Here is a 25,773-nt window from a genome sequence, read left to right as displayed (position 1 = left end):
TCCATGCACATGCACACACGGTACACAAACAGGCAAACATAGACACACACATGCATTCACAAAGGCATAAAAATGCATACATAAACACACAAGTATACATAGACAAATGTGTCATGTCGTTGCCTTGCTTGGTGCCAGTAAAGTATACAAGCACACACCCAGTACACGTAGCAGACCTGCACACCCACCCAAGTCCATTGGAATCATGGAGGCATGTAGAGGCCTTGACCAGGTCAGATGCAGACCTTGGTACAGGGCAAATGCAATGTCCACCTTTCCCTCTTGACTCCCTGCTGAGCATGGAGCCCTGGTTCAGAGTCACGAGCCCTTCTCAACTACGTCCTGCTGTGCGACCCTCTGAGCCTCCACGTCCTCATCAGTAAAATGATGTGGGTACCCATCCGCCAGGGCTGGTGTGAGCTAGGTAAGGAGCAATGCTAAGCCCTGTGCTGGGCAGGGGTCAGGTGCTCCTTGCATGCTTCTCCCTCTACTCTCTGCTGCCAGGCCTACCCCCCAATGCCCCCACCCTGGAACTTGAGGCCCTCTCCTCCCCTTTCTGAGCCTGGATCCTGTGGAACATGTCTCCCTGCTCTGGAGCAGGGCTGGACTACCTCCAGGGTCTCTCCCAGAGGGTTTGGGGAGCAGCGTACAGGGGGTGCAGAGTCAGCAGTTGAGGGATTGGGGCCATGCCAGCCTGATTAGGGCGGCTGGGGGCTGAGCTGGATTCACCTGTCCTTGTCTCTGATTGGCTCTTGGGTACCAACAACCCCCCAAATCCCACTAAGCAGCCCCAACAGGGCCTTCACAGGTCTGTGGACAGCCAGTTGATTGCCAGTTCTGAGGTCAGAAGGGTGTCTGGGGAGGCCAGAGGCTGGCCTGAGCCTGGCTCTGGGGATCCCCTGCATCCAGAAGAGCCAACTGACCACCCTGTTCCTTCACCTCCTGCCGGCACCATGGGGGCTGGGGCCAGTGCTGAGGAGAAGCACTCAAGGGAGCTGGAAAAGAAGCTGAAAGAAGATGCCGAGAAGGATGCTCGAACCGTGAAACTGCTGCTTCTGGGTAAGGGGGTGGGCTGCGGCGAGGCCACTGCTACTAGTCAGAGGCCCAGGGGCAGGCAGGTGGCCCTTCTGTGAAGTAGGTGTGACTTGGGAAACAGAATGAGCCTGCAACCTGGCAGGAAACAGAGTGGGAGCCCTGGCCAAGCCTTGACAAGTGATGCCTTGGCTCCCTAAGGCTGGGTATCCCACAGAACCCCTCTTCAGAGGGCCCAGCCTCAGGCAACCTCCCCTCCCAAGAAGGGTGTACCAATCTCACTTTTGTAGAGATGTGTGTACGAGGCCTAGTTTTGCCCTGGCTGTGCTCCCTCAAACACCAGCCTTTGGCTTGATGGGCCTGCTGGGCAGGGCTCGGAAACCAGGGGCCTCCTTGGGAGCCCCACAACAAGGCTGCTCCCTTGGGAGGGAGAAGGTCACAGTCCTCCTGAGAGTGGGCAGCCTCTAGGACCACCCAGATCCACAGACAATGACCCTCAGTTTCCAGAGCTTTATTGTTGACAGACCTGCAGAACAGTTAAAGGGGGTAGGGGGTACTAAGGCCCAGCCGGGAATAGGTAAAGCCATGTCCTTGGTCCCATGGGTAGTGAAGGGAGATGGGGCTGATCTAGTACCCCAAGGCCACTTCCTCCCCGCAAGGGAAGAAGGAGCTGCTTTGAGAGGGCAGTGCAGACTCTACCCAGGCTCTCCAGGGTCCAGCCAGACAGCTAGATGTGGGCAGAAGGACCAAGCCAGAGTACCCCAGGCAAGAGAGTGAGGCTAAGCCAGAAATCCCATTAACTGTGCCCAACACCCGCATGAGAACAGGCTCAGAGGGGCTGTTAGCTCTGTCCTCTCCCCCAGCAAAAGGTGCTAATTCCCTCTGAGCCTCTTGGAGACACTTCCTCCCACCACAGGTTAAAAGCAGGGGTTGACCTGGCTCAAATAATCCCATGCATGCAGTACCAGAATCTTCCACAAGGCGGAGCTCCAGGTTTCTTTATTTTTGTCCTCAGAATAATAAAACTGAAAATACCAGGGTCTTGAAGGCTCCTCAGCACAGTCGAGGTTGTCGATTCCCCTCGTCAGCCCCCTTCTGTCACTCCTGACGTTTATGTTTTGCCGCCAGGGCATCATGACCTGACTTTGGGGGTTGGGGGCAAAACAGGTGTGATAGAGGCGGCAGTGCGGTCAGCGCGTCTCTGAGGTAGGGTTTCCATTCCAGGTGCCGGTGAGTCCGGGAAGAGTACCATTGTCAAGCAGATGAAGTGAGTGCCCCTGCCCTACCCGAGGCCCCTGGGGGTGGGCACACGCACGAGGTCTGTCCTTCCCCACCTACCCAAGAGGTGCTGACCCGGCTCCCCACGGCTGCAGGATCATCCACCAGGATGGGTACTCGCTGGAAGAGTGCCTCGAGTTCATTGCCATCATATATGGCAACACGCTACAGTCCATCTTGGCCATCGTGCGCGCCATGACCACGCTCAATATCCAGTATGGAGACTCTGCGCGCCAGGTATGCCAAGAGACTAGCTGAACAGGGCTTCTGGAGACTCGAGGTGCGAGGCTGGGCCCAAGTCCATGGTCACCACCAACCACTCCCCTGCCCCCCACCCCAGGACGATGCCCGGAAGCTGATGCACATGGCGGACACCATCGAGGAGGGCACGATGCCTAAGGAGATGTCAGACATCATCCAGCGGCTGTGGAAGGACTCGGGTATCCAGGCCTGTTTCGATCGCGCCTCGGAATACCAGCTCAACGACTCTGCTGGCTAGTGAGAGCACAGGCGGGGCGCGGGGCGGGCGGGGCCCTGCCACGCCCCTCCACCCAACCCTACCCACACCCCGGATCTCCCGCAGCTACCTCTCGGACCTGGAGCGCCTGGTAACCCCGGGCTACGTGCCCACTGAACAGGACGTGCTGCGCTCGCGTGTCAAGACCACTGGTATCATTGAGACGCAGTTCTCCTTCAAGGACCTCAACTTCCGGTACGACCCCGCGCCCTAGCTCTCGCTCTCCGGGGGCCTGCCCGCAAGTTCACTGCCTGAGGCCTTGTCTGATCCCAGAGGCCCCATCCCTACGAGAGACCCTGCCCCTTCTTGGACAACCCGCCCGCAGAAATGCCCGGCCCCTCCAGATGCCACTCCCATCTGGGTGCCTCCCAGCCAGCATTAGGAAACCAGGGGATGCCTGTGGGCACGTCCAGGGGACTCGATGCGCCGGCTCAGGTTCCCACGGCCCCGCAGGATGTTCGATGTGGGCGGGCAGCGCTCAGAACGCAAGAAGTGGATCCACTGCTTCGAGGGTGTGACCTGCATCATCTTCATCGCGGCTCTCAGCGCCTACGACATGGTGCTTGTGGAGGACGACGAAGTGGTGAGTGCTCCAGCAGGGCCTGAGCGTTTGAGCGGGGAGGAGGAGAGCGGAAAGCAGAGACAGCGCTGCGGGCGCGGGGAGCATCTGAGAGAGGACATTCGACCCAGAGCGGTCTGAAGGAGGAGATGAGGCAGCCTGCTGCCCTGCTTAGGGGGGCGAACGGGGAGACGGTCTTGGAGCTGTCTGGGCAGGGAGGCCCCGGAGCCCAGAGAGCAGGGGTCTGCCCGCCGGCTGCAGCCGGGTGGGGGCGGCGGCCGCAGTCCCCGGTGCCCGACAGCTTCTGCCCTCCTCAGAACCGCATGCACGAGAGCCTGCACCTATTCAACAGTATCTGCAACCACCGCTACTTCGCCACCACGTCCATCGTGCTCTTCCTCAACAAGAAGGACGTCTTCTCGGAGAAGATAAAAAAGGCGCACCTCAGCATCTGCTTTCCGGACTACAATGGTGAGAACCTCGGCCCGCCGCCAGGCGGCGTCGCAAACCCACGATCTCGGCCTGCACTCCTCCCGCCGCAGGGAGGATTTGCTACCGGGAGTGAGAGCTCCCCCTTCCTCGCCAGGGCCCAACACATATGAGGACGCGGGCAATTACATCAAGGTGCAATTCCTCGAGCTCAACATGAGACGCGACGTGAAGGAGATCTATTCCCACATGACGTGCGCCACCGACACACAGAACGTCAAGTTTGTCTTCGACGCTGTCACCGACATTATCATCAAGGAGAACCTCAAAGACTGCGGCCTCTTCTGAGGTGGCTCCTCGCGCGCAGGCCGGGATGCTCCCCTGTCGTGCCTCTTGGTCTCAATACCCCAAGCCCCTTCCCCTGCTCCCCATCCCACCTCTCGACTGCAGGCCCCTCCCCAGCTCTCCAGATCCACTCCACTGCCTGCCCTCTGGCCGCCAACTTCCAGACCCTATTGCTTCCAGGCCCCACCCTGACTCCTCAGGCTCCACCCCATGGCCACAGGCCCCTCCCCTGGCTCACAAGCCCCACCCACTCAAGCTCTTTTGACCCCGCCCCAACCCCCCAGGTGTCACTGCTTCCAAGCCCACCTCCACCTGTCTCTCAGTCTAAACCCAATTATTTGGGCGCTTAGGGATGTTGACTCTGTTCCTTTTTCTCTTCACAGGTGCCTGGACTCATGCATTCCTGAGACCCTGTAGCCCTTGCCGCCTTGTAGCCCCAATCCGCATGACCCCTACCAGCCCCCCAGGACTCCTGGGCCCCAGCCTGTGGCCTCACCAGCCACAGATTCAAAACCCTAAGCCCTGCTAACCTTGAGGGACTTACCCTCCCCCATGGCTCCCAGGATTCCCTGGTCTCCCAGAGTCCGGTGCCCCCAGCCACCCCAGCACTGCCCTTCACGGCCTGGCTGCACTGGCCTCCAGGACCCACCACAGCCAGCCCCAGCTAGGAGCAAGCAGTACTTGGGGCAGCTACAGCTCACGGTGACTCAGCAGTACCCCACTGACCAATCTCCTGCTGCTCTCCTGCCCCAGGAGGCCCGTGATTCACCTGGTGGGTCTGGGTTCAGCAAACAGCCCTCCCTCCCAGAGTTTCATGAAGGGCAGGGGGGCAGGAAGGGAACCCTCCTCCAAGCAGGCCTGCTGCTTACCATCAGCCCATTCTAGCCTTACCACCTCCATGTGACAAGTCTGACACCCATCTGCCCAGTGGCCAGTGACTGCCCCACCCGGCAGCTTTAGGGGTCCAAAGTCCAAGCCAGCTCTGGCCTGTGAAACTCATACATAGACGAATTAGTGAGTGGGGGCAAGCCTGGGAGCTCCTGGTGCCAGGAAGAGACTCAAGCTGGACCCTTCCCCACATATCCTAACCCCTTCCCCCACAGGCTCTGCCCCCTCCATGCTTGGACACTGTATTCATGTCCTACTTACTTACACACCCACAGTACTCCAGGCCAGTCTGTTGAGGGAGGGTGCTGTTGACACCAGCTGTGGCCAATGGCTGAACTGTCCTAAGGGGTGGCTGGGAGCAGAGTCCGGCTCCCATCGATCAGCCCCAGGCAGGGGATTTGGGACAGGAAGGAGGCCCAGATTGTGCCCAGAGGGGTCTGCCTCAGGTAGGGTCATAAGCAAACCCAGGTGACCCTCTTGTCCCTGCCAGCAGCTTCTCTCATCCTTCCCATTCAGGGCCCATTCCCTGGTGGGAAAAACTGAGATCCATGCCTGAACCATCAGTGACAAAGGCATCCATGTCCCCACACCCCTGCTCCCTACTTCCTCATCAAGCACCAAGTCCTCGCTGATGCCCGTGGGCTGGGGCCTGTGCTGTAGTCGAGGGCAAGGAGCATCCGTCTAACAAGGCCAGGGCATAATTTGCACTCCCTTCAGCTAGATACACAGACTCAGCAATAAATCTTTGCATCAGGCCCCAGCTGTCCTTTCTTGGGGGGAGGGGGAGAGTGTTAATGATCATGAGTCATGCAAATTTATTAAGTGCCCAGTGCTGGGCTGGACGTGAGTGGGAAGGTGGTCCCTTCCAGGGAGAAGCACCTGACCTAACATGGCAGGGGGCACTCTTGGGGGCATGGGATCAATTTGTGGTCTTGAGAGGGGTTGAGAGGGGGAAAGGAGCTGTGGGAAATGTTCACAAGGACGATGTTGGATCAAGAGGGGGTTGTGAGGTGGAAGCTCATTCTGGCAGGGACTGTAGTGTGTATAAGGCCCAGGAACATGGGCTGGTGGACCACAGGAGTTCAGTGGAACAGGAGCAGGGAAGGGGAGACGGGGTGGGGAGACTGGGCAGGTGCCAAATGCCAGCCTAAGGGCCTGTGCTTCCTCCAGAAGATGATGGGTCCAGGAAGCCCTTGAAGCTAGAATATAATTGCAGGGCTGGGATTAGGGTGAGGCAAATGAGGCACTCACCTCAGGTATTAAGATTTAAGGTGATGCCAAAAAAATCAGTAATCAAGATAAATATTAATGCAATACTTTCAAAAATCAAAATTACTGCCAAAAAATCCATAATGAACAGAATATCAAAATTTTAAATAAAGACAAGATCCAAGAGAGCCCTGCAGAGCCATATTGGACCCTGAAGCAAAAGGAAAAATGTCCACTCCTGTATATGTTTTTATGTATTTTTAAAGGTTAATTTTTTTTTACAGAACATTAAAGTAGTTGAAAAAACATCGAACAAATTGTAAGTAGGTATATTAAAACTCACAATATTATTTTAAGATTAAATATTTTATTTATACCTAAAACAGAATTTATACTTTTATTTTCTTGGCTTTAATGGAAATAAAATCATCAATGATATTTTCCAAATCTGTTTCTGGAAAAAATAATCATTAAAATTTTTCATAAAAACATGTTTATAGGGGCACATATTTTTCCTGGGGGCTGGGCATGGGGGAGGAGAGGAGTGGGGCTGGGAGGGTCCATGAGGAAGAGACTTATGTCATTACCCCGTGGAGCCAGGATCTGCAAGGAGTGGGACTCACTGACAAGGGTCTGGATCTGTGCAGTGACCAAGTGCATGTGATGCCCCCACCAAGCTGGGACTGCACAGGAGTGTTGAGGGGACTGAGTTTTCTGGACCTGTGGCCACTTGGGGGAGAGGTCCAGGAGTCAGACAGATATTTGGGGCTGGGCAGAAGGCAGCATGTGGGCAGCATCCTCAATGTTCAGGTGGAAGTGGCACTGTGAGCCTGTGCGGGGCTAGAAGGGGAGAGTGAGGGTGCCCAGGCCTGAGCATGGGGTGGAGGGGAGGGACGCTGGATGGGTTAGAGAGCCCAGGACACATGGGCAGCCACAATGGTGTTGCTTAGAGTCCTGAGGGGAGGATGAGGCTCAGGCCAGTGGTTCAGGATCTCACTGGGTGGTTTTGGGCCTGGCTGAGCTGGGCTGCTCATCCCTGCTAAGGACCCTCTGCCCAAACAATTTACTGGAGTGAGGTGGGGCAGGGGAGAGTGATGGCGGGATTTGTGGGGAGGGGCAAGGCGGAAGACAGAAGGCTTTGAGAAGCTAGCAGTGGCAGGCTTGAGACAGAGGAAGCTGCGGGAGAGGTGGGTTAATGGGGTCTTCCTCGTGGCCACCTTGTCTTGGAAGGAAGGTAATGAGCTCCCCAGCCTTCCTAGGCAAGGGACAGAGAGGAGGCCAAACACCATGCAGGGCCTGGACCCCACGCTCCAGGTTCTGACCCTAGGGACTGGGATTCTGAACCAATATTCTTGGATCCCATGGACTGAGGACACTGCCTGGCCTCAAGCTGCCCTGTTCATGGCCAGCAAGTATGGGGGCTGGGGGTCAAGTCTCCTGGCCTGAAGCCTCCTCAGCCCCGCTTACCCCACCTGTGTAATTGCACCCTTACGAGCAGGATCAATGGGTGCCTAATGCCTGATTCACAGTCCAAGGCCAAGGATCAGAGGGAGCTGGCCCAGAGTCGGCACAGTGTCCACACCGTGGTCTTGTAGGCAGGGGGCATTTACTGTGGGCACCTCCAGCCTCCACCATCCCTGCCTGACCTCAACCTCAAGGTGCCCCTGGGGGCCTTCCCAGCCTTCGACTCTGGTTCTGGCGGGACTAACCTGGCCCAGCCACGGAACAGAGATTAGACAGGCCTGGCGAACCGTTAATGCTGCTGACGTCAGGGCCCGGTCGGGTGGCTACTGGGTGGGGGCTTGGGCCCTCCCCACGGGCAGTAGCACGGCCCACGTGACCTGGGCACATTAAGCCGCTTCAGTGGCCAGAGAAGCTGGGTGCCAGAGCTCAGGGGAGAGAGGGGGGCCCTCCGGGACTGTGGGGGCAGGCTCCAGCCTAGAGGTCACCAGCTCTGTGGACTCAGGCCAGGGGAGAATCAGAGAGGTGGGTTTGCCTACGGATGCCCTCTATACTTCCACAACCCCACACCCCTGCTAGTGCCTGGAGAGGAGCCTCCCAGACACCAGAATGGGCAGAGTATATTCAGGAGCTATGGGTGTGGGTCCTCAAGCCTGGGGTATGGAGGTGAGAACCACCCTCACCTGTGAGGCCTTGAAAGCTCCAACATGACTCCAGGCCAAGGGTCCCGCCCCTGCACACAGCCCTCCGCCTATCAGTGCCAATCCCACATGCACTCAAGGTTCCCTGTGGCCAAGCTGTCCCTTCCATCCACAGTACCCTCTCTTCCCCACCCTGGCATGTGCCTTTCTTCCCCTTGGCAGAGCCAAGCCCACGGATTGCTTCTCCATCAGGCTTTTCCTGATCCGCACACTCTAACCTGGCAGGAGCTTTCCTGTCTAGAGGGCCCACACAGAGCGCTTGGAGACACCGAGCCTGGGGCTGTGTGGTGGGGCGGCAAGAGCAGCCGCAGTCAGGGTAGGATGAGCTGGCTCTTCCAGGGGCTCAGGCACGGTTCTCAGAGGCGATCTTTCATTTGGGTGTTGAGGGACAAGTGAGAGTTTGCCAAGGAGGTGGGACAGGATGGGGAACCAGGAGGGCAGAGGCACAGGGAGGTGAAGGCTGGCATGTTCTTGGAACAGCCGGGCAGTGGGGGAGGTGAAGAGGCCAGCTGGGTGTGAGGCAGGTGCTTGCAGGGCGTCCGAGGAATCAGTGGATACAGATGCTAGGCTCTGGGGAGGACTGGGTTGGACATGAAGATGGGGCCTCACTGTAAAAGAGGGTCTTGGGACACTGTGTAGATGGTGTGCCAGGGGAGGTGCTGGTGTGGTGAGAGGGGGCTGCCTAACTGGAGGCTAAAGAGGGAGGAACAGAGCAAAGGGCTGCCAGGACCCTGGAAGGAGAGTCTGAGTGATCCTAGGATCCTGTTCTGTCTCATATCTCTGACAGTTTCTTGGGCCTGTGTCTCAGATTCTGGAGATGGGGGAGTGGAGGTAGGGGACTGGGCCGAAGGTTGAGATAAAGCTCCCCCGCTTCCACTCCAGGTGGCTGCCCCCAGCACAGCAGCTGCGTAGATAGACATTCCCTCCAGCCTCTGGGAGAAGATGCCTGGTACCTCTCAGAGCCCCATAATGGCTGCCAACTGTCCAGCCACCTCAGGCTGGGCTGGGAGATTTGGCAGGTGGTGGGAAAGGCCTCTGAGCTGTGTTTGCCCTGGCTGGGGCCCGGGCCTAGCATCAACAATCGGGCAGCCCCTCCCCCAGCCTGGCCACAACTGGCCTGGCCCAGGGACCCCACCTCACACCACCCTCAGGGCTCCCACAGCAGCCCAGCCCAGCTGGTCTGGGTTGAGGACCCCAACACCCACATGCTGGGTGACCTTGAAGCCAGGCCTGGCTCCTCAGGAACTGCCAATAGGAGCACCCAGCCCTTTGCAAATGGCTTCTGTGAGCATCCAGGGTGTCTGGAGTTGGGAGGTGGGGGGCAGATCTGAGACCCTGGTCAACACCTCTCCTATCTGACTCTGTCCCACAGGCAGTCCTCAAGCCCCTTCAAAGGGTGAGAATCTTAGGGTCTCTCATGACCAAAGTAAGCTGTGATCTGGGATTACACCAGCCCCAGATCAAGGGGTAGAGCCAGTCCCTTCCTATTTTTCAGCCATCAGCAGGGAGGGAGCTTAGATGGTTTGAGGTTTTCAAGGATTGCCACCATCCCAATGCCTTTCTCTTTAGTCCTCCCATCCCCTGGTTCTCCCAGCCAAAGCTGAGTCCCCTTGGCTCACAGCTTCCCCTTAACCCACTGCCTTCAGGCCATGGGAAAAGCCAGAGCCATTTCCTTGTGACGCAGAGGGAAACTGAGGTACGCTAGGGCTTGGCTGCGGGGGTGCTGTGAGTCGGGCGGAAGGGAATCCTGGAGTCCTGACTCCCAGCCCAGGACAGGGAAGGGGTGAGGCCTGTCCTCTGAGGGCATTCTCCCCAATACCAGGGAGGGGGGCAGACATGACACAGAGACATCCAGCTTGACTAGGAACAGCAGAGGCCATGGATTAATCGGATCAGAGCCAGTGGCTGAGAAGCAAGGGACACAGCTGTTCTGCAAACACCCCCCCCAGCTCACCCCCAAGGTCAAGGCCTCCCCCAGCTCCCTGCTGGTTGCTCCTGGGCTGGTGGGCCTTAACACCCACCACACACCTCTGAGCACTAAGGCCTTGGGTGGGAAGCAGGCAGGGGTGGGATAGGAGCCCTCAGCCAGGTGGGGTCACCCTAAAACCCCTTCCCCTGAGGCACAAAGTCCCAGGCCCCACTTCCCATGGGCAGACACAGCTGTCTCCTACTCTTTATTTTTGTTTTTGTTTTTGTTTGCGGTACGCGGGCCTCTCACTGTTGTGGTCTCTCCCGTTGCAGAGCACAGGCTCCAGACGCGCAGGCTCAGTGGCCATGGCTCACGGGCCCAGCCACTCCGTGGCATGTGGGATCTTCCCAGACCGGGGCACGAACCCGTGTCCCCTGCATCGGCAGGCGGACTCTCAACCACTGCGCCACCAGGGAAGCCCCTCTCCTACTCTTTAGAAATAAGGAAATGGGGGCATGGCCAGGGAGATCCAGACAAGGCTCAGCGTGAGCCAAGACTCCAAGACTTGCTTCCCGCACCCTCTGCCCACCCCCGCCCCGTCCTCACTGCCCCTACCCTTGTCTACCCTCAATCTTTTCTGAGTATCTGGGGTGAAGACAGAATTGATGCAGGGACCCCCTGTCCTCACCCTATCCCACCTCTGCTTGGGAAGGGTGAGGCAGGCAGAAAAGACATCTTGTGCCTAAGTGATGTTAAAGTCCCCCATTCAAGGCATCCTTCGCTGAGATTAAGCATGGCCCTGTTCCCATTCCTCTTAGCGGAAGAGCCCCTTCTGGCTTGAGGGAAGTGAGGGCAGAGCATTTCAGGGCTTAGGGGGCGCTCAGAGACCTCAGAGAGAATCTGCTTTGGACTAAAGCATTCCCCCAACAAGATTCAACTGAGCCCCTCCCGCAGCAGCTGCTCTCCTAAGGCTCCTTAGCGCTCGGGCTGCCCCTTTGCTCCAGGCCAGTGGAGGGCCCCCGCCTCTCCGCAGACCTGCCCCTCCTCCTGATGGCCGCGGGGGATTGGCGGGCCAGGGGCGGGCCGGGGGCGGGGCCGAGCGCCCTTCATCCCCTGCCGCTCCGCTCAGCCGGGAGCAGAGCGGACAGCACCGGCCCGAGCGGAGCATCGCGCGTCCTCACCCGCGAGGCCAGGTACTGCTGGGGGCGCCGACCCCCCGTCCAGGGGCACCGAGCGGGCGGAGCCCTACTGTCCACTTTGGCGTCCGGAGCTGGGCTCTGGGCAGGTCCCCTCGCCCGCCCTGGCTCCGGGCAGGCGCCCCAGCCTCCGGGGAGCCAAAGCCCCGAGCGCTCCAGGCGCAGGTCTGAGGACCCGCCAGCTCCCAGCTTGAGCTAGTGTCCTGGGAGGAGCACCTCGTGGTCTTGGGGCCTCTCGCAGGGCCGGGCGGGATAGCAGGAGGTCGGGGGCACCCAGGGCTGGGGTCACAGGACGCCTTGTTGGGGGCTAGGGTGGCACGCGATGGGTTTCCCGAGGCACGGTCCAAGGGCGCGAGCTCGAGAGGGCCCGGAGGGGGGCCTAAGAGGGCCGGGAGCAGGCCCTGGAGCGCTGCCCCGACGGGCGCCTGACAAGCAAATCGGCCCGCTGGCACGCCGGGCGTCAGGGTATATTTATCCCGCTGCGTTAGGCAGGGGCTTGAGGGCAGATCGGGCCAGGCTGCCTGAGGGGCCGCGTGGCACATGTTGGTCCCAGAGTCCGTGCCATTTGCAGCCAGGCCAGCGGGCTCGGCGGGCACAGGGCGAGCGTGGCTCCCTGGATTGAGGGCGAGGCTCGGTCTGAGCTCCTAGAGCTGACAGTGCGTTCAGGGGCGGAGGGAAAGGACCGGGACTAGGTTTGCAGGAGCCCGCCCCCACCCGATTGGCCCCTTCGATTGGCCACAGCGAGTGCGTGCGTTTGTTTACACCCGGGGAGGAGGAGGCCAGGGGCGGGGCCTGTGGGAATCCATCCTTTCCCCCCCACAGTAACCTGAGCCCTGAGCCCAGGTGTAGGCTTTGGGACAGGTCTGGGGAGACTAAGTCAAAGGTCCTTGCACCGTGGGAGCCACCTCGACCCAGGCTCATCCTTCTTTCAGCCTGCCAGTCCTGTCCTTCCTTCCATGACTGCCTTCAGCCACTGTGCTGGACCTGAAAGGGGCCCTTCCTCTCTAGTACACAGTCTGGCATGGGGGCTCACTTCCTTCTGGAAAGGAAGCAAATGCCTCAGAGGTTCTCAGTCTGGAGCATAGCAAGCTGGAGAGATCCAAGGACAGGTCCATTTTGAGAGGGGGAGGTTCTGCACAAACATGGAAGGCTTCCTGCAGGAAGCACCAAAGGTGGGAAAAATCAGGGGTGGATGAGGCCAGGCCTGGCACATCCCTAAGAGGGCTGGAATGCTGGGATCATTAATGAGAATCTCGGACTCCTTGAGGTTGAGGGCTGGGGGCTGTGTCTCTGGGGAGGGTGGGGGTGTACATCTCAGAACTTTGTTCTGCCTGGGCCCATAGAGCCACTGTCCTCACTGGCTTCCCAAGCCACCCTTTGTTCTGTACTGGTTCTTTGGGCCCATGTCACAAACATCCCCCCCATCCAGGCTTCAGGTGGCAAGAGCATGAGAGCTGGTTGCTCCTGTCCTAGTGCCTGCTGCCCTAGCAAGTAGCCTTAGAGCCCTGGAAAAGTGGAGAAACTGAGGTGCAACAGGACAAGCTGGGTGGTTCATGGTCTCTGGGTGGGGGGCAGGGAAGGTTTTTGAGCCGAACTGAGTGCACCCTGAAAGTCTGGGCTGGGCAGGGTGCAGGCACTCAGTCTGAGGGGGAAAATGTTTTGGGGGAGTGGTTGGCTACAAGAGAGGTACAGTTTTGGCATCTGTGTGCACAGAAAACTGGGGCGGGATGTGCAGTCTATACCATAATAGGATAGGGGCACTGCAGGAGGATGTTCCAGTGCAGACATGGCTGGGGAGCCAGGCGCCACTTGGAGCAGGTGAAATGGGGTGGAGGCTTGCCAAAGACCTTGAACCCATTCTATTCATTTAATATTTACTGAGTACCTACTGTGTGCCTGTGCACACTCAATCTGGTGGATGGAGGGCTGGACTTTGGATAAGACAGATGCATGGTGGGGGCGCTCTAGAGGACCAGGCAGGGCTTCTGGGGGCCGAAGGGAAGGACCAGCTGCTGGGCAGGAGGGGCTTTCCGGCCAGCGGCCTGGGGTGGCTTGGATTTGAATTTCCGCTCTGCGGGCCACGTCCTGTACACAGCCTCTCAGCCAGCACGTCTGCACACGTGCATGGCTGCTGAGGATGGGGGTCACTTCAACTGACTGTCCTCTCCGTATACCTTTCATATTGTGTGGGTAGACAAGCCATGGGTGCTGGACTAGGGGGCTCTGAGCTTTCCAGCTGGGCCTGGCCTGTGGCCCCAGTGGGCTCAGTCCCACCCTCTGGATGTCTGCACCTGGCTAATGGGAGCATAACCTGCCCTTGTAGGAACCTGGAAATGCTGTGGCATCCCTGCAGTGCTCACTGGGCCTGCTGCCCCCTCACCTGGGCCTCTGGCTCCCTCTACTTCTTGCACCTTCTGGGATGCTCTGTCTTGTCTTGCTATCTCTCTGTCTCTTTCTCCATCTGGCTATCTCTAAATGGTTGGCCATCTCTGTCGATCTGTCTCTCACTTATCTGGTTGTCTGTCTCCCTGTCTGAATGTCTATCCACCCATCTCTCTGTGTATTCTTCTCTATTTGTGTCCCTCTAGATCCGTCTGCATTTCTTTATCTCCCCGTGCCTGTCTCTTGGTCTGGATCAGTATGCATGGACACAGATATCATGTGTGTGTGTTTTCTCTCCTTGTCTCTCTCTGCCCTCCCTCTGACTCTCTCTGCTTCTTCCTGACATTGGATGGCGCCTCTCCTCTGGGCTGACCTTGCCTTCTGCCCCCCCATCGGGGTCTCCAGTGAGTCCTGAGCTGCCCCAGGCCCCCACTCCAGCTTTCTTTGGGGCCAGAAGTCCGGCTGTCCAAATATTTGGCCGCCTCCAGGGGATTCCGAGTCAGCAGGGAGGAGGATGGGCTGGCTGGCTCGGGGTCTCCCCTGCCCCTGAGGGGGCCACAGGCACGTGATGTCCTGTCCTTTGCCTCAGCTGAGCCTCGGGCTGCACGTCCTTCTCAGCAGGCTGGCAGTGGGGGGCGGGGGGCTGCTGCTGGCTCTGGCCCAGTCTTGAGGCAAGAGGTTCCGACTGCAGCTTCCACTGGGGGCAATCTGAGCAAGGAGGGTCCAGGGGTGGGCAGAAGGGGAGGCCTAGGTGTCTGGGGATAGGCCCAATGCTAAGCGTCTGTTAGGTTTAGAAAATGTACCCTGTCACAGGAAAGTCCATCTTCCGGCCCCAGCTGGGGCCCTCAGATCCTCCTAGACACTTCCGGATACCCGGAACACAGAAGCACCAGGCCAGAGAGCTAGGGGATGAGGGGCTGGTGTGGCCAACACATCAGTGCTCTGCACCATTTGCCTTCCCCTCCTGCATGCTACCCCCTCAGTACCAGCCGTATGTTGGCCACACACTGGCCACTTACTCGGTGTTGTTGGCAATGGGGGAGTAGTGGATGGAAGATTGGATCTGCTGATGTCAAAATCTGGAGTTGTGGGTCTGGTGGAGGGGCAAGGGGTTTGTTTTAGTATCCTCCCGCGTTCCGAACACCCGCCCACACACCCTGTCCCTAGACCCCTGACCTCAGCAATCAGCTCCACACCAATCTCTGTGGCTCTGCCTTGAGAACATACAATCCAGGTGTGTCTGTTGAATCCAGTTTCCCTGTTAACTGATAGCTTGTCCGAGGAGGGTGTTATCCTTCTGAAACCTGGAGAAGCGGGTGGGCAAAGGGGCTCTAGGGAGGGACACCTTCTCTCAGCTAATGAGGGGAGTGGTAAGTAAGGACTGGTGAACTAGAACTGGGGGCAGCCCTCATCCGTGGGCCCCCAGGGATGACCACAGTGGACCCTTAAGCCAGGCCAGCCACCTCTCACCTGAGATCTGAGCTAAGGTGAGGGCTGCCCAGGCACAAGGAGCCTGGGGGCCATGGCAGCAAGCTCTGTGGGGTCTGTGCCTCCACCAGCACATGTGGCTACAGACCGAGGGAAGAAGGACAGTGTGACTGACTCCCTGTAGTTAGCCTGCTACTGCAGACCCACTCACGTCCCTGATCACTGGGGAGGAAAGCCGGGCTCAGAGCCCTGGTGGCTCCAAGGCCCTGGATGTGGGGACAGAGAGGTGAGCTTCCCATAGCAGCTGACACAAGCAGTGGCCCCACGGTGGCCTGGATTCCTGGATCTTGAAATCTTTAATTAGCCAAACTCAACGCCTGTCGAGGAGGTGTGCCTGACGAATTCTCACCCTGTGATGTTTGCGTGGGCGGGCATTACCTGCTATGCTATCCCCATGGCTTCTGCACCCCCCCCCCTTATCTCTCCACAGAGCAAACAGGCCCCAGGGCAGTGGCCTGGACCATCGATTTACTGCCTGAACCGATGCTACACCCATGACAGATGCCATTCTGATGATCTGCCCAAGGTCGCAGTGATCTCCCCACCCAAGAGCCTGACCCCTCTCTGGGAGCCTGTGGTCTGCTCTGGGGGCGAAGTCCTCAGGGAGGCTTCTCACTCTGTCCCCACCTTTGGTCAAACCTCACAGAACCCCCGGAAGACAGGAAGACACTGAGGTCCTGAGTGGGGAATACTTTGTCCATGGTCACATGGTGAGGCAGGGCCAGGTCAGGCCTCAGATCCAGAGTGTCCACTCTGGGCTTTTCCCACAGTTGGTCAGAATCTGCTGGCAGCTTTCCTCAGGCAGGGGCTATCCCCTGAGTCTACTCCGATACCCGATGCAAAGGAGCCTGGCAGGCGGCAGGCCTGAGAGACAGGAACTGTCAAAAATGGGCTGCCAGCCTCAGGAAATGCCTGGAGGTCCACATGTCAGGCCAGTACTAATCTCTACCCTGGCCCCCCAGCCCTTAGCCTTGCCCTAACTGAAGTACAGATTCCTTGACCTTGACTTCAAGGCCCTTTCAGGCTTGTCTATAGCCATGGAACCTTCATTCTATCCTCACAGCCTGCCTTATACCATACCTCAGGGCCTTTGCCCATGCTGTGCACTCTGCTTGAGCTACTCTTGCTTGTTTCCACATCCTGGGGGCTCCTGCTGGAATTTCAGAACTGGCTCCCTCACCTCCTCCTCCAGGAAGCCTTCCTTGATGCCCCTCTCTCTTCTTTTTTGAGTCCCAGCACTATGTGGCTTGGTTAAAAGCCACACTATGTGCTGGGGTTCCCCTGCAGGAGCCATAGGGTGGGGGATGTCTGTGTGGGTTTTGTCCCTTCCAGACTGGAAGCCACTTGAAGAGGGGTATTCCATGTCCTCTCTGGGATCTCAGGCCAGCCTGAGACCCAGCAGTGACTGGTCGTGAGTAATAGGCAGGACCTGAAGGTCTAGGCCCAGGTCCTGCTTGAGGGGATGGGGAGCCTGGAGCCAGGGCCTCAGGCACTTTGGCCATGACCATGCCATGGGCTGTGGTCTCCCTGGAGGCATTGCCTGGCTACTAGGGAAGAATATTAAGGCCGAGAAGAGTGCTTTGTCCAGGCTGCTGACTCAGCACACTCGGAGGGCCTGTCCAAGCCTGCCCTGGGCGGAAGCCCAGGCAAGGGCAACCCCAGCTGAGAGCCAGGGGGCACTCTGGAGTGACTCTGGAGACCAGGTGCTGGTATCCTTGGAGGGGTGCTGTTGGTGAGGCTCAGGGCAGGGGCATGAAGAAGACAGGCTTACCTTAGGGACTCTGGTCCAGGGGAAGAGGGCGTTAGAAGAGATGCTCAAATTGTCATGATCCTATGTGGACAGGCTGGAGGAGAGAAGGGTTCAGATGCCAGCATCAGAGGAAGGAGAGGTAGGTTGAGGGGTCCAAGGGTGCCAGGTATGGGGTACTCAGGACTGAGGTACCTAGGATCTGAACCCTGGCTTGGGGCTGCCTGGGGCCATTGCAGGGAGGTCCTCTGGTCAGTTCTGTGTGGCTGCTGCCTCCAGAACACCAGGGCCTGTGGCCTGAGGCCCGAGTCCTGAGCCTAGCCTCCCCTACCCACCCTAGCCCTGAATGCTGAGTTTGAGACCCCTGGTGCTCCAGCTTCAGGAGCAGACCTGAGACCCTCAGGATCTGGAGTGGGGATGGGGGATTTGGGGCAGGATTCAGGGTTCCCAAGTGGAGGGGGTGCCATGACATCAAGACTAGCCTCTGGCTGACCTGCCTGGCAGTGCTGCCCCCTCCCTGGTCTCCACTCTGGCCTCAAATCTCCTGCTGGCCTATCTGGCCTTCAGGATGTCCTTATAGATCCTGGGGACACGATGCCCAGGTACCTTCTGGGCATGGGCTAGGTGGCTCCCAGCGCCAGTGATGGGCGAGGGGCTAGCGAGTTGTCTGGGCAGCGGGCAGAGTTGGGCCTGGGGAGGAGGGGAGCTGATCCCTTTGGGGTCCAGCAGAGCTATGCCCTGAGCGCAGGGAAGGGAAGACTGATCCAGTGGTCCAGGCCCGTCTACAGCTGGCCAAGGTTCTGAGTTCCTGACCTGGGGCTCCAGGAAGTGGGGAGTCTCCTCAAAGTGTGGGTACCTAAGGGTGGGGGGTTCCCCAGCAGGGGAGGAGAGGCTTGAAAGAGAACATGGCCCTGAGGCCAGAGCTGTGTGGAGGGTGAGGCCTGTGTGGCCCAAAGAACTGGGCCCCAGGGCACCCATTTCCTGGAAGGCCCCTGAGGGCCCTTTGCAGCCAAGCGGGCAGGGTCCAGGTGTCCAGCCACCCAGCACCGCCTTAGGCCTCCTGGCTCCGGGGGGGTAGCCTCTGCGCCTGCCGTTCCCAGCGCCAGCTCTCAGCCCACAGAGGGACCTTTGTTCTGGCTGCCAGCAAAGCCCGCCGGGTGGCTGGGAACAGGGCCCACAGCCCTCGCCCTCTCCCGAGGCCTCCAGCCGTCGGGCAGCGCCATTCTAGGTTGGCTAGGAGGCCCCTGGCACACAGGGCACAGGAAACTGTCTCCCAGTATTAATATCAGGGAGGGGCAATCAGTCCAGGACCCATCCCCAGAGTGGGGTCTGGTGGCCTGGGACTCAGCCTCCTGGGGTCCTGACACCACTGGGTTCTGAACTTAGGTCATCCAACTGAGCTTTACTTCACAGATGGTGAAACTGAGGCCCCAAGGGCTTGCCTGGGTCGGTATGTATATGTGGCAGGGGAGTGCTAGGTACTGGCTGAGGTGTCGCCTCAGAATGTCCTGGAGAACTCAGGTATCTGAGCTCTGCCCCTCAATGGCAGGTTCCAGGGTGGCAGCAGGCAGAGCTGCATGAACATGTATGTCCTCAGTGAACTTCTGGGAGGTGTGCTACAGCTGCACACTTCCTGTGGGAGTCTGGGCTGTGAGCCCAAGGAGCGGGGATAACCAGGGGGACTGCCTGCTCTGTAGACTTCTGACCGCGTCAGTGTGAGAGCCAGTGTTCCTGGTGGTGGTCCCTGAGCCATGGAGGCACCTCTGCAGACGGAGATGGTAGAGTTGGTACCCAACGGCAAACACTTGGAGGGGCTACTCCCTGTCGCCACCCCCATGGCTGGCAATGAGAGGTGAGCAAGGGACTCATTCATGGCTTAGGGCAGGGCAGGGTGCAGGGCAAGGGGCTGGAGCTGAGCTGCCTGGCTGGTCTGTGCCTGCAGGGTCGAGGGCCCTGGACGGATCTGTGTTGAGGGTGAAGGCTTCCTACCAAAAAGTCCCAGCAAGGAGCCACACTTCACTGATGTGAGCAGGGGTGGCCATCAGGGGCTCGGGGGCACCCCTGGGAGCTTGAGGGCAGTAATGAGGTGCTATGGGGCAGCGATGGGAGGCCAAGGGATGGTGTGAGGGAATGCTGATTTACCCTCCACAACTTGCTAACTCATCCCACCCCTCCCGTCTCACTCTGGTGCCTGCAGTTCGAGGGGAAGACATCATTCGGGATGTCAGTGTTCAACCTCAGTAACGCCATCATGGGCAGTGGTATCCTGGGGCTCGCCTACGCCATGGCCAATACGGGCATCATCCTTTTCCTGTGAGTGCCCTCAGCAAACCTTCTAAAGATAGGAGCCCTAAACAGGCCACCGATCCTGACCTCCCAGGACCTGCCAGTTTCCTGTCACAAGACCCAGGCTGCAGTGGGTGGGCACTTACACTCAACCCAAACCACAGCTGAAAAAAACAGCCGTGGCCAGACAAATATACCTCATTTCCCAGTAAACCCGCTGAGATGACAACACAGGGCCAGCCTAACAGGACTGAGTCTGTCCTACCACATTTACACATGATGGATAGACCCCATGGCCAGGCCTTCTGTGGGTACACGTGTCCTTACCTCAGAGCTCTGCCCTGCAGCCTAAATGGAAAACATGTTTCTTCCAAGATCTCAAGGGGAGGTGGTGCTCAGAGGGTCCTTTCTGGGTCATGGCCACCCTGGGTCAGCCCAGGTGATGTTCACCACCCCTGGGGCCTGCTGAGTTTGCATCCACACATGTTGGGGGTCCAGACACCTGGGTCACAGACCCCGTACACCCAGGCCTCCCGGAGCTCATTGCTCCCTGCCTGCCAGAGGAGCCCCAGCGACCTCTTTTCGTCCACCTTCCCCAGGTTCCTGTTGACGGCCGTCGCCTTGCTCTCCAGCTACTCCATCCACCTGCTACTCAAGTCCTCAGGGATCGTGGGTAAGCCCCAAACCTGGCCTGTAGCAGGGAGGAGTGGGCTGGGGAGAGCACTCCTGACTGTCCTGATTCCCTGTCCCCACAGGCATCCGTGCCTATGAGCAGCTGGGCTACCGTGCCTTTGGGACCCCAGGAAAGCTGGCGGCAGCCCTGGCCATTGCGCTGCAGAACATCGGAGGTGAGGCTGATGGGCAGGTGATGGACGGTGGACAGGCTGAAGGTTGGCTGGTTTGGCTGACCTGCCTCTCTCCCCCCAGCCATGTCCAGCTACCTGTACATCATCAAGTCCGAGCTGCCCCTTGTCATACAGACCTTCCTGAACCTGGAGGAGCGGACCTCGTGAGCCCCAGGGTGGGGCGGGGCTGGGTGAGGGTGGGAGGCCCTAGTCTAACCCTCTATGTCCACCACTAGCAGAGCCCAGGCTGGGCTAGTGGGAGAGACAAGACAGGGTGGAGGTGGGGCGCAGAGAGCTGCCGGCAGAGCTACCATTCTGTGCACACTTGTTTATGAAGCACCTTGGGGAAGACTCCCAGGAGGGCCATGTGGGGCAGGGGGTAGTCTGAGGCTGAGGAAGCCGGCCCGCCTAGCCGTGGACCCAGCCTGTGAGCACAGAGCACCTGAGAACCTCAGGCTTAGCTCTAAGCTCCTGCTATTTCTGACCGTGGCTTGGGTGTTAGCCTCCCCGCCACCTCGCCCCAACCAAGAAATTAAGCCTACAGTGTCCCAGTTGCCTATCATCAGTTTAGCCAGTTCTCATGGCATAAGCATGTTCTGTGGGTAGGAGCAGAGAAGATAGCCAGGCCCTGCCCTTGACAATACAGCCCCGGCAAGCAGAAAGGCTGCATGGCTGCAAGCAGCTCTGGGAGGAAGGAAACAGCCAGGATTCTGCCGCCAGGCCCTGGGGGCCTTTCCCAAGGAGCTGTGGGTTTGCCCTTGAAGGAAGGTCTCATTCCTCATCCCTTTAGCTCCCTGTGTCCACTGTCCATTGAGGGCGTGGGGCAGGATGATGCAGGATGCAGATGCTGGGGGGAACCACAAGGAGCTCAGGTGGTTGGCAAGTCCCTGAGACCCCCATGGAAAATGCCTCAGACCCAGGTCCTTTCATCCCACCCACCCCCTCGGGCCCCTTGGGGCCACTCCATGGGGAGGATGGACCCAGACCTGTGTGTCCTAGGAAAAACAACCACAGTGACTGTAATTGTAATGGTTATCAAGCAGGAGCTGAGTGTATTAGTCCTCACCTTGTCCAGGAGAGTGTTGGGAGTGGGCCCATTTTGCAGATGGGGAAAGGGAGGCTCAGAGCTGTGGACAAGTATTCTTCAGAGATCACTCAGTGGCACCACGGGTAACCCCGGCTGGGGGTCAGGCGGCCCCATCACCCGAGGCTGAGTGGACTCTAATATCGGCTCCCCACTCCCATCCCTGCAGGGACTGGTACATGAATGGAAACTACCTGGTGATCCTGGTCTCTGTCATCGTCATTCTGCCTCTGGCACTGATGCGGCAGCTTGGTGAGTGTGGCAGGGCCAGGGCCTTAGAGGGATGCATGGGAGGGGACCTTTGGTCTCACCACCCCCCTCCCCAACTTTACAGGCTACCTAGGCTACTCCAGTGGCTTCTCGCTCAGCTGCATGGTGTTCTTCCTAATTGCAGTGAGTGACCACCCCCCCCACGCTGGTCGAGGGAGGGGGGCAGGTCTTTCTGGGAAGCCTGGGTCAGAAGGCAGCTCCTCCAGTCCTGATCTAGATGTGGCTTCACAGTGACTCCACAGGCAGCCTAGCCTGGCCCTGATACCCTCATCCTTCCCTGCCCCCACCTAGGTCATCTACAAAAAGTTCCACGTGCCCTGCCCGCTGTCCCCCAGTTTAGCCAACGTGACAGGCAACTTCAGCCTCGTGGAGGTCATCAAGGAGGAGGCGGGGCTGCAGGTTGAGACGGAGGCCGCAGCCTTCTGCACCCCGAGCTACTTCACCCTCAACACACAGGTTGCAACAGACCAGGGAGGGGGCAGTGGGCCTGGTGAGAGTGTCAGGGGCTGTTCTGACACAGAATCCCTGTTTTGCCAGACGGCGTACACGATCCCCATCATGGCTTTCGCCTTTGTCTGCCACCCTGAGGTGCTGCCCATCTATACAGAGCTCAAGGAGTAGGTATCCGTGGCTGGGAGAGGGGGAGGGGGCTGCCTTGAGTTGGTCAGGGGAGAATGGATGTGGTCCTAAAGGGAGGAAAGAGTGACAGGAGCCAAGTCATTTTATCCAAGGTCTCCATGGCTGCCACAAGGGGCGACCGGGGGCAAGAAGGAGGCTCCCTCAGCTACCAGATGGTGAGGGTGTGGTGCCAGAGAGAGACCCCAGGACACATGGGGGTTTCCCAATGTGGCCCAGCTTGGCACCAATCCCCTCCCCTGCTGCCCCATAGCCCCTCCAAGAGGAAGATGCAGCACATCTCCAACCTGTCCATCGCCGTCATGTATGTCATGTACTTCCTGGCCGCCCTCTTCGGCTACCTCACCTTCTACGGTATGGCTGGACCGTGGGGGCAGAGGCAGAGGCCAGGCTGGGGGGCAAGGGGCTGGCCAGTGGCCATGGCACCCTGCATACTATAGGCGTTCATTAGGTCTGTGATGCCTAACTGAGCCCTGCAGCTGTGGAGGTGTGTTGCCACTCCTCAGTGTCAGGGTCAACCCAGGCTCAGAGCCCAACCCCATCCCTGGACCTCCTGCTGACCACCCTCCCTGCCTGCCACAGACAGGGTGGAGTCGGAGCTGCTGCACACCTACAGCAAGGTGGACCCGTTTGATGTGCTGATCCTGTGTGTGCGCGTGGCCGTGCTGACGGCAGTCACACTCACAGTGCCAATTGTTCTGTTTCCGGTGAGCCAATGTGCAAGTGGCCAGGTGGCCAGACCACTGGCGGGGTGGGACTGATGGGGCTGACAGATTGATGACTCTCCCCACCCTGCTTCCCAGGTGCGCCGCGCCCTCCAGCAGATGCTGTTTCAGGACCGCGAATTCAGCTGGTTGCGGCATGTGCTCATTGCTGTTGGCCTGCTCACTTGTATCAACCTGCTGGTCATCTTTGCCCCCAACATCCTGGGCATCTTCGGGGTCATCGGTAAGGGTCTGGCCCTGCTGTGAATGGAGGCAGGGTACTGCCCCAGAGAACTTCCCTTCTGCAAATGCTGGCAGATTCCTAAGGTCGTACCCTACGTTTAAGTGATGGCTGCTGGCCATGTGCACAGCTTGGCCTCCCATCTGAGATTTGTTCTTAAGGCTCTCCTAATCCTTTTTGAGGGCTCAGAGCCACCGAGTCAGTTACCCTTGCTGGGGGTGCTGGAGGATGGAATGGAGCCCAAGGGTCCAGGGGCCTTCACTAAGGATCTCATTGGCTCTTGTCCCCACCTCACATATGAGGAAGTTTAGAGTGATTAAGGGAGAGCCATATAGCTGTTAAGTGGAGAGCCTTGACTGGGCCCCAGGATCATGGGACTATAGGTTTAGGGTTCTGTCCAACTGTCCCAGTTGGGGCTCTGAGTGGGAAGGTCAAACAATTCTGAGACGTCTTTGGGGTGACCCAACTCAGGAGATTGACTCCGCAACCCAGCTCTGCAAGGACCAACACACAGACCTGGGGGCTGAGTATCATTGATATCACTGACAGGACTCTTGGTTCTGTACGTCTGAAAGCCGACTCAAAATGAATTATACAGAAAGTAATGTATTGGCTCAATTAATGGAAAAGCCTTCAGGAATAGCTATACGCAGGGGCCCAGTATCCTCAAACTTCATCTCTGTCTCTTGGTCTGCCTCTTCTCTTTGCCAGCTTCATTCACTGACAGAGTTTTCTGACACCAAAGGCACTAGCCTTCTATCCTGGTAGACAGAGAACAAGGGGAGGGGCTGATGGGCTCTCCAGAATCAGACAGAGCTCTCGAGTGGAGTCTCGAGACGAGACTCCCTCATCAAGGAATGTTTGATCTCATTAAAGGGTCCACCCTGAACCTTAGCCAATAGGTGGATGTGAGCCAGTGGTGGCCATGCCTTATTCTTTGCAGGTGCCACATCTGCCCCATGCCTCATCTTCATCTTCCCTGCCATCTTCTACTTTCGCATCATGCCCACAGAGAAGGAACCTGCAAGATCTACCCCCAAAATCCTGGTGCGAAGGGCCTGGGGGTTGGTGTGCTAGTGTGGGGATGAGGGGGCTGCCCTGACCTCAGACCTGACCCTGACTTCTGACCCCACAGGCCCTTTGTTTTGCTGCCCTTGGCCTCTTGCTGATGACCATGAGCTTGAGCTTCATCATTATTGACTGGATCTCGGGGACCAGTCGGCATGGAGGAAGCCACTAGGATGACCCCCATCCTGTTCTGTCTACTTGTCCTCCTACCCCTGCCCAGACTCTTCAGCCCCTGCTCCCATCCAGTGGCCAGTTGGAGGGGGAAGAGAAAGACGTGGTGAACACTATGGCATTTGGCCCTGCCCCATGTCCTCTCTGTCGAAGTTTTTGTTAGAGCCAGGACCAAGGCCCTTGGGCCACTACCCTGCTGAGCTCCTGGCCTACAGGAGCTTCCTGAGCTGGGAGCAAGGTGGGGCTGTACCCCTGCTCCCTTCCTGCTGCCTCAGGTCCCACCCAAGCCCCTTATTCTCTTTGCACAGGTGCATAGACTGAGGCCCAGCAGCTGCCCCCTAAGGTCACATAGCCTGTAGGGGCACAAAGAGCTGAATTAGGCCTGCAGTCATCCCGCCACCTTGCTCCTGGGCCATGGTCTGCACCCTGGGGCTTCATCTCCCTCAGCCTGCTTGCCTTTCCTCCTTCTGTCACCTAGGCCCCTTTCGTGGGCTCAGGCCCTTGGATAACCTGGTCCTCTTTCCCATCCCCTCCACCGGGAGCAGAACCCCCTCACCCTATGCTTGAGGGTGAGGCTGGTGTGGACACCCCAAGGGGCCCCTTTCCTGGTCTTTCACCAGTCCTGGGGAGGCTGGGACTCCCCCCACCCCAAGCCCAGGCCATAGCTCACATTCCACTGCTGGGAGAAGAAAGAAGCTGAGGCCCAGAACGTGTCTGCCCCTGGGAACCAGAGACCCCAAGGGCCAATCTGAGGCAGGGATGGAGAGGCTGGCAGCCCCCTTTTATAAATATTATACATAAGACCAGCTGTGCTTTATATTCTTGATCTCCATGGTCCCTGGGTTCCTGGAAAGTGGTGTGGGAGCCGGGACATGGATGGTGATGGAAGCCTGCCCTGCCTTTTTCCCTGGGATAAGGGTGGGGACAGGGTGAGTCCCCTACTCCACCCCGACCCTGCCTCCCAAACCAGCCAGTGGTGTGCTGAGACCCAGCTCTGGGCCTCGGCCAGGCTCAGCACAGACCTGCTTTCTCACGGGGTGAGGTGGGGAGGAATTAATGAGGCCCCAGGAAATGGGACAGAGAGAGGCCTCCGGAAGGAGGCAACGTGAGGTGCATCCCCAGCAGCTTCCAGGGAGGGTCTGAGCTGGGGGCGGCTGAGCCCTGCAGAAGCCCTGCAGAAGGGCCCCCTGCCCTCCCTAGCTGCCATGTCAACCCTCTGCCAATGCCTTAAATCTGGGGACAAAAGTCCAGGGGTCCTGTGCCCTGTCAGGCTAATCTTTTATTAATAGTAAAACCTACTACGAATAAAGGTGGGTTAGTGATTGCC

The 25,773-nt window shown here is 58.5% G+C and overlaps 2 protein-coding genes across 3 annotated transcripts; both read left to right on the top strand.

Moving 5' to 3' along the window:
* Window positions 1-5,738, top strand: GNAT1 (G protein subunit alpha transducin 1). The gene is made up of 9 exons (XM_030867223.2): window positions 1-1,059; window positions 2,257-2,299; window positions 2,406-2,547; window positions 2,651-2,808; window positions 2,894-3,022; window positions 3,281-3,410; window positions 3,704-3,857; window positions 3,973-4,164; window positions 4,544-5,738. Exons 1-8 carry the CDS (start codon window positions 954-956, stop codon window positions 4,161-4,163), a joined length of 1,053 nt encoding a protein of 350 aa, XP_030723083.1. The 5' UTR covers window positions 1-953; the 3' UTR covers window position 4,164; window positions 4,544-5,738.
* A 5,683-nt stretch (window positions 5,739-11,421) lies between these two features.
* SLC38A3 (solute carrier family 38 member 3) lies at window positions 11,422-25,773 on the top strand. 2 transcript variants are annotated; one of them, XM_060307930.1, is made up of 17 exons: window positions 11,478-11,521; window positions 15,825-15,920; window positions 18,839-18,993; window positions 19,084-19,165; window positions 19,339-19,454; window positions 20,027-20,100; window positions 20,183-20,275; window positions 20,355-20,436; window positions 21,526-21,608; window positions 21,691-21,749; window positions 21,918-22,082; window positions 22,164-22,243; window positions 22,516-22,616; window positions 22,845-22,969; window positions 23,066-23,210; window positions 24,151-24,254; window positions 24,343-25,773. In XM_060307930.1, exons 3-17 carry the CDS (start codon window positions 18,893-18,895, stop codon window positions 24,445-24,447), a joined length of 1,515 nt encoding a protein of 504 aa, XP_060163913.1. In that variant the 5' UTR covers window positions 11,478-11,521; window positions 15,825-15,920; window positions 18,839-18,892; the 3' UTR covers window positions 24,448-25,773. The 2 variants fall into 2 exon arrangements, with proteins under 2 accessions (XP_030723085.1, XP_060163913.1); XM_030867225.2 differs by lacking the exon at window positions 15,825-15,920 and having other exon boundaries at window positions 11,422-11,521.

This window comes from Globicephala melas, chromosome 11 (assembly GCF_963455315.2).
Source record: "Globicephala melas chromosome 11, mGloMel1.2, whole genome shotgun sequence".
Lineage (NCBI taxonomy): Eukaryota > Metazoa > Chordata > Mammalia > Artiodactyla > Delphinidae > Globicephala > Globicephala melas.
The sequence above is the reverse complement of the archived record's forward strand: the minus strand, read 5'-3'. Positions and strand labels throughout refer to the sequence as shown.

Bases quoted from the DNA above. Each gene is read 5' to 3' on its own strand.
- SLC38A3 (XM_030867225.2), top strand. From the start codon at position 18,893: ATGGAGGCACCTCTGCAGACGGAGATGGTAGAGTTGGTACCCAACGGC. The intron at 22,617-22,844 runs GTATGGCTGGAC...TGCCTGCCACAG, and splicing joins CGGCTACCTCACCTTCTACG to ACAGGGTGGAGTCGGAGCTG. The intron at 24,255-24,342 runs GTGCGAAGGGCC...CTGACCCCACAG, and splicing joins GATCTACCCCCAAAATCCTG to GCCCTTTGTTTTGCTGCCCT.
- GNAT1 (XM_030867223.2), top strand. From the start codon at position 954: ATGGGGGCTGGGGCCAGTGCTGAGGAGAAGCACTCAAGGGAGCTGGAA. The intron at 2,548-2,650 runs GTATGCCAAGAG...CCCCCACCCCAG, and splicing joins ATGGAGACTCTGCGCGCCAG to GACGATGCCCGGAAGCTGAT. The intron at 3,411-3,703 runs GTGAGTGCTCCA...TGCCCTCCTCAG, and splicing joins TTGTGGAGGACGACGAAGTG to AACCGCATGCACGAGAGCCT.